Below are 7,145 nucleotides of genomic sequence, written 5' to 3' on the forward strand. Positions count from 1 at the left end.
AATCAAGTGCATAGCCATCCCAGTATGGCTGGGTCCAGGGAGAACGGGTGCAAGATGGATGCGAATTTGACTGCCTAGAGAAGTGCATGAGATTACACACAACCATGAAATCTCTGGCTGGCTTTCTTTCACTTTAACATATTTTCTGTTTCTTCCTCCAGTTTTGTAAGACTTAAGGAGATTACTTCTAGGCACTAGTACTTGTTATTTTGCCCTTGGGGAAAAATGTTATTTTAGTGGGGCTCATCTCACACAAAGCTGAGTTAAAAATGGTTCACAAATGTCAGTTGCTTAATGTAAATATTTAGTCCATGTTCAACTGCAAATCCAGCCTTACTAAACTGAAGTTATGTTCGAGCAGTTCCCATTATTATTTCAAAACCTTTTTAAAAAGTTAGTCTGGAAACAAGCTTAATAAATGCATTTATTTAGCAACTCACACCATTAACATTCCTTTCTACTTTTGTGGCTGCACCAAGAGAAAGTGCTTTCAAATTAGGAGGAGAAAAGAACAAAGGATGTGACTAAAGGATGGAAGACGTGGGATAAATCAGCTAATGTTGAGCTATTCTGTGAAGCTGGACGCATTTCTCTGCTGTAGTAAGGGACCTTATGGAACTGCAAAAGCATATCCAGAAGAGTAGTCAGAAAGAGTTCAGCTGATGAAACCCCAGAAAGGAACATAAAATACAACTCATTCTTTTCTTGCACTAAATTTCAAATGGCAAGGTCCTCCAGATCCACTGGATGAGGCTACATCTAGCAGCTCTAAAAGGGGAAGGAAACCAACATGGATGGATTCCTCATCTTTTTCTAGTAGCATCTTTGCACCAATCTGCATACAACAGTGCTATTCCTAAGAAATGTGCCAGGTTCTAATGCTTGGAAAACGTGTGTGTAGGAGAAGAGGCTACTATAATAACAGCCATCCACCTGAAACAAAAACACAAACAGTAGTCAGTTTCTGCCAAAAACACTGCACTCGCTCAAGTTTAAAGAGTAGGAGCTGAGCATTCTCCCTTTCCCTTTGTGAATCTTTCCTTATAGTGATTCCTAGGAAGCTCAGTGACGTATTTTACAGCTATCCATGTTGCAACTTAAATCCCAGCCAACATCAGAAATCCCTTCAATGAATACCTGCTGCACTTTACTTTTCTGGTAGAAAATAGAAACAGTTGTCAACTAACATTGAAATGCCTGATCTGCACTGCTGGCTGGTTTGAAGTATCTCCGCTAGCACCCACATTTACTGGACTTCTGAAAACTCTTGGTTAGCATTGGGGAACTCCTGAAAGGAAGAGACTGTTGTTGAGAAGGGCAGCAATTTATCTCCTACCTGGTTCAACCACCACCCCAACAGTTGATGTGTCTCACATTACTGCTATGATTCTGTGTGAATATAGCATGTCACATGGGATGCAGTGTTCAGCTTCCTGAGAATGTTTTTTTTTTTCTCTTATAAGAGCAAATTTCCAAGATATACTCTGAAAGTGTGAGGGCAATGCTTGCAAAAATCTCAGAACTCAAGATTTCCAGTAGCTACAGGTTAAGGTTCCAGTAGATTGTGTGGTTCCTTAGCCTACTTACAAAGTCAGGATACATTATGCAAAATAGAAAATATAAAGCAACATTTGAAAAATAAAATTTCATGCAAATATACATATTTTATGCAGGTTTTAGTGCAGAGTACTCACAGGCCTGCACACCATGCAGCCCATCAATAATGGTCAAGTCCAGACTAACAACTGAGCTATATGGCACACAGTTTTTTCTGGTCTTTCTACAGCTGGGGTCTCCAATTTGGTGCCCATGCCCCCCATATATTAAATAAGGGGTTTTTGCATTTTTGTTGTGAGGCCTGTTTTGTCTTATGTTCATCTGGGGACTGTGTAGGCTTTTTGCCTATTGCTGGGGGAGAAGTTTCTGAGCATTGCATGTTCTTCCACGCAATGGACATTTTGTGCTCACAAGTTTTTTAGATTTCCAACTACATCCCTGGGTCCAGACATTTTGGGACCTCTTTTCTAAGCTAAGTGTCCTATTTTACTGACTCTACTTACCAAACAAAGGTTTCCTGGCCAGACTTTGGGTGATGGATGTGGGAGTCAGACAGAGAAACCTTTCTGCAAGTTCTACAGTGGGTTAAAAGACAAAACAAAGTTGGGGGGGAAAGCCGCTTCTCCCCCTGCCCCTCGCCCTGGGTAGGTCAACAAACTACTGCCAATCTTCATCTTGCAGACCAGCTTGCCTGCATGGGAAAGGGATTTCCACACATGTGTCAAACAAAATATGAACCTAATTTATGTATGTGCCCCTAAGATCAATGAGGGCTGCTTTGGAAATGATTTTGTAGAATCACAGAGTTGGAAGGGACCTCAAATACCAAGAAATCCAGCTTCCTTCTGATGCAGGAAATCTACAAGTTTCCACTCGCAGACAGACAGACAGACAGACAGACAGACACATACCTCCAAACCGCTTTCTTGTCTTTCCTAGTATCACAAATACATAGAAGTGGTATTGCTGGGTGCTCTGATGTAGCTGCTTGATGTTCCTGATGCCACTGCAAATCTTTGCTGATGCCATCCAGTGTGGGTAAAAGAGAGAGTTGGCCTGGCAACCATGGATCACAGCTAGGGATCTAGGTGTTGCAGAGAGAGACTAACATCAGCTAACCATCTTGGCTCCCTCTGAAGAATATTATATTTAGTCCCAGCCTCTGCTGTTAGTTCATTTGTCGTAAGACACAAGGAACACTGGCCCTGTGGATCTGGGAAAGAGGGCCTGAAGGAGATGGCAATGTACACACCTCTTGGTCTCCAGGCCAGAGCTGTAGCTCTTCAATACTGAAATGCAGCCATGTTGGAGAAGGCTGCCGCAGAATCAGCCGCATGGCAATCGCCCGATCCACACTGCAAAGCATCTAAAAGAATTAATGTATGCTGTTAAAAAAATGAACATCTGCAACTACTGCTGACAAGACACTTGAAACAAGATGAATGTATTGAGTCATTGCAGGTGCTGGAGTTCCTTCTGTCCATTTATGAAGTGGTAAGAGTGCTGGACTAGGACTGGTCAAATCTGTACTCAGCCATGAGACTCACTGGGTTACCTTGGGAGAATGACTATTTCTCAGCATCCTCTACATCACAGGGCTGTTGTGAGGATGGAGAGAATGTCTGGCTTTATTAGCTGCCCTAAGAGCACTTATGCTGGGGTGCAGTAAGAATCACTTCATAAATAAATAGATGCATGGATAAGCTTTCAGTTGACCAGTGCATAGTCCTGAGAGCTGTATCAGAAACCAACTGGCCTAATAAGTTACAAATGGTTGGCATTAATGGACAATATATTGTTCAAGAACAGAACTGGAAAACATTTTCAAGGGAGAAGCTCTTGCTGTAAGTTGTATCTTCACCATTCCCTCAGAAGTTCTTAAAGCTAAAGGGATGTAGGAGTAGCTACTAATGGCACTGGCAGTCCCCATCTACTAAGTAGTGTGGGGGAGGAGAGTGGGAAATCTGGACATAAACATTGCACTTATCCCACATTAATAATTAAACTGGTACTTTTTTGAGGATGTTTAACATACAGTTCCTATAAGTGTGGGGAACTAGAGCCAGCTGTAGTGAAAAGTACAAAGGAACACAGGTTCAGAATAAAAGCTGCTTGGTAAGTAGTGCTCAAGGGGCTCAACTTTGCACTTTGCAATGAGCACGTGCTCCCAACTGCTCCACCTCTGTAACAGCCACAGCTGAGGCATCCTCCGGTAAAAGCACTGTCTTGAAAAGGGAGCTTCGTCAGATTTTAGATCTTGCATTTCAAGTGCAATATCAGTTACCACAGAGATTGCTCCCTAGAGAAAAAGACTGCAGTCTGCCAAGTGAGCTGTTTATAAATGAATAGAAAGGAAGCAATACACTGGCCTTTCACCTCCAGCTCCCAGGGGAGCCCGGTTATCCTAACCTGATTCCTAGAGAAACAGAAGTAATCCTGGGAGCCTTCCTCTGTGTGGGGGTTGGGCATCAGGCAATAATTACGTAGGCAGGTGACCCAGCTGGAGCGGCTTTTCCTTCCCTTCTTTGTGAAGTTTTGTTGCTGCATCCGCACAGTCAAGAAAGCTGTGTAATAATTCCTGAACACAATTTCCTGTAACTGAAAACAAGGCTGTCAGTTAATTACACAGCTCCCTCTGCATAAAATAATTATTAACAAGCAAGCAGCCTGTGCCTTACATTTGGAAAATCAAAATCAAAACAGCAACCAACTGTGCGAAACAGTAACAGCAGAACTTGATGGAAATGCTTTTCTGCTGTAACTTCCATTCTACTGGGCTTAAAATGGTGAAAACCTGGGGAGCAGGTGCTAGAGCAGAAATATCCACCCTCCAGTCACCCCAAACATTCTTTCCAGGACTTGTACCTTCGAGAGAAAAGATGGAGGGTAAGCAGTAAGAGAACACAAGGTCAGTGTTCTCAGTGTTCTACCTGAGGGCTTTTTGCTGCTGAAGCAATTTCAGAAAAATGTCGCTTGACAATTCTTAATGCTTATGTTGATAGCTGTTCAACTGAACCAGACAACTCTATGGAAGAGGACATTCTTGGGTCTACTGTTTCAGGTAGGTTGGGTAATCTTTGCTGCATTCACAAGCCAGTAGCTGTAGTGGGTAAACTGTTTTTCTTAGGACAGGAGTGGCTAATCTTCATTTTCCCATAGGAGCTAAATTTACCCTTGGCTAACCCTCTGGCTGTTGGCCAGTGGTGGGTGTCATGAAAAGTAGATGTAGCCACCCCATAGTCTTGTACACATACTCTAGCATGCACACACACATTATACTAACAGACAGCCCCAGCCGATCCATGCAGCTCAACTGAGATAGGACACTATTGAAACCTCTCTGCAGATTAAATAACAGATCTGATGACCAGGAAGATAGTAAAAAGTTCTGCAGGTCAGGGCAGTGGGTTAATTGTGGAGCTCGGTCATCCAGTTCTGCTTTGGAAAATAACCTGAAATATGTGGTCATTTGATTTTGAAGTTCAATATCCTGCTAATATCCTTTATCTTCTTATAGGCAAGTAAGTTTATCCACAACTGAATGATGGGTTGGAGATGGTTCTGAGAGATCAGCCTCTTGCATGAGATGTGTTATAAAGGGGGGGGGGATGAAGTAGTAGTAGTAATAATAGTAATAATTAATAATTGCCAAAAGTGTGACTTGTCATTGTACCAACACTACTCTGCCAACCGACTAGGTGGCGGTGGGGAGACATGTTCTCAGTAATACTTCCTGTGCTTTGCTTATCTAATGTACACCCAACTGCTGTTTTCCCCCTGAACTTTAGCAGTGGAGTCACTGGGGGTGGGGGTCTTGTGCAAATTCAGTGTCTCAGCATCAATTCCACATCTACACTGCGAAAGGCAGGGACCAATTTCACAGGCTTATTAGGAAAATAAGGAGTGACAGGTATCACTCCTGAACATGAAGTCAGATTGAGTGCTATGAAGAAGGGAGGATGGAAGCATCTCAGTGTCCCTGAGGGCCTTCCTAAGTCATTTACTGTACAATACATCTGTTATGACATTTGCTCCACTCGCACTCCCCTGCCTGTATGATGTTGTTTTTTTAAATGACATTTCTCCCTTAATATTTTGTCACTGGGAAAATGAGGTTTTCTCTTCCTCTACTATCACCATTGAGTGCTGTGTAATATGCGGCGGGTGAGGTGGGTGGGCTGCTAAGACGAACAGGGCCGTAAGCTTGATGAAAAAGAGCGAGAGAGACCACGTTTTGGACGCAGAAGATCCAGGATCCACCGGAATCTCCAACGGAAAACAACTTCAGCTTCTCGCTCCCTACTCAGGGACACGAGGGAAAGGTCGGACCAAGATGGGACTTCGGGAGGCTGAAGGCGTCCCTCGCACTTACGAAGAAGGGCCGGTGGGGAGGCAGCAGCACGTCGATCACTGACGCTCCAGATCGCCAGGACCACATTTGCCCGTCCACCTGCGCGGCGACCGCGTTTCTGACCGTGCACTGAGCAGCCTCGCGCGCCATGTCCCCTGCGAAGACCGCCTCGGCCCCGCTTCCTTCCTTCCTTCCCTCCCGCCTCGCCGCCTACACGGCCAAAATGGCGGCAGCGGGCGCGCCTGCCCACCCAGTGGCCTCTTTGGATGGGGGGGCTGCGTCCTTAAAACCCCTTCACTTAGGGGGTTGGGGGGGAGCGTTCTGGGAGCGCGCGAAACTCTCGTCCACAAACGAGCCCTGATCTGGGAAAGGAGGACGTGACGCGAAGGCGTTCGAAATCTCCATGGAAACGACCGCGGTTCGGTCCTTTGTCCGGGAAGGGAGAGTAGGCCGGAAAGGCTATTGGAGGTTGCGGGGAATTCCCGCCCGCCTATCACGTTGCGGTGTTCGAAGTGCGCATAAAAGTGCGGAAGCGCGAGCCGGCGCTCCTTTTACCTGGCGGGAGGGGGAATAGGCGGAAGGATACAGCGCTATTCGAATTCTCAGTACAGTACAGTAAATACGGCTTGAATTGCGCTCTTTGAAGCGGCATTTTATGAGGACAGTTTATTCGTTTACTCAGGAGAATGTATAAACCGCTTAATAATAATATAAACCCTATAAGCGGTGGACATAAAAACAAAAAGACTGTTATCAATGAAAAACAGATAAAATAAGCAAATGTTCACACACATACACACATACATATACAGTATATATGTGCTTGGATAGGCTTTCACATATTAGCGTATGTTACACAGTTACTAAGTTCAGTGCTGGGGTAATTTATTTTGGAAGGTGGCTTTTGGGGGAAGATTTTAGTCACACAAAACAACCCTCACTCTCAAATCTTGCCCCACCCCATTCTAACTGGGCAATGGCAGGTTCTGCTCCTGCACACAGGTTTTTTGTGTGCTTTCCTGACTGCTAAAGGATCCTTGAGAATCCTCTGCTTGAGACTGTGGAAAGCTATGCAGAACGAACAGTTTTGGACAGCAGACCAATGGCCTGAATGAGCATAAAGACAGCTTTATAGAAAGTAGGGTTATGCCACAATCTGTCAACCTTTAACATGGTGCAAAACTCACTACTGTTGCTGCTTTGGTGCCACTAACACGGCTACTGGAGTGCGTCACTG

General features: G+C 44.6%; 1 protein-coding gene across 4 annotated transcripts; it reads right to left on the reverse strand.

Annotated features, from left to right (window-relative positions):
* Positions 1-406: 406 nt before the first annotated feature.
* Positions 407-6,431, reverse strand: LOC310672394 (nicolin-1-like). Of its 4 annotated transcripts, XM_083429554.1 has the most exons (7): positions 5,930-6,429; positions 3,967-4,155; positions 2,810-2,923; positions 2,469-2,641; positions 2,061-2,132; positions 1,188-1,288; positions 407-933 (listed from the first exon to the last, which is right to left on the reverse strand). In XM_083429554.1, exons 1-6 carry the CDS (start codon positions 6,056-6,058, stop codon positions 1,234-1,236), a joined length of 732 nt encoding a protein of 243 aa, XP_083285680.1. In that variant the 5' UTR covers positions 6,059-6,429; the 3' UTR covers positions 407-933; positions 1,188-1,233. The 4 variants fall into 4 exon arrangements, with proteins under 4 accessions (XP_083285680.1, XP_083285682.1, XP_083285679.1 ...); XM_083429556.1 differs by lacking the exon at positions 1,188-1,288 and having other exon boundaries at positions 6,008-6,431; XM_083429553.1 differs by lacking the exon at positions 1,188-1,288 and having other exon boundaries at positions 5,930-6,430.
* Between the last annotated feature and the right edge of the window lie 714 nt (positions 6,432-7,145).

This window comes from Podarcis tiliguerta (assembly GCF_965153285.1).
Source record: "Podarcis tiliguerta genome assembly, chromosome: 2".
Classification (NCBI taxonomy): domain Eukaryota; kingdom Metazoa; phylum Chordata; class Lepidosauria; order Squamata; family Lacertidae; genus Podarcis; species Podarcis tiliguerta.

Bases quoted from the DNA above. Each gene is read 5' to 3' on its own strand.
- LOC310672394 (XM_083429553.1), bottom strand. From the start codon at position 6,058: ATGGCGCGCGAGGCTGCTCAGTGCACGGTCAGAAACGCGGTCGCCGCG. The intron at 2,133-2,468 runs GTATGTGTCTGT...AACCCACTGTAG, and splicing joins GACAAGAAAGCGGTTTGGAG to AACTTGCAGAAAGGTTTCTC. The intron at 934-2,060 runs GTAAGTAGAGTC...TTTTTGTTTCAG, and splicing joins GGCCAGGAAACCTTTGTTTG to GTGGATGGCTGTTATTATAG.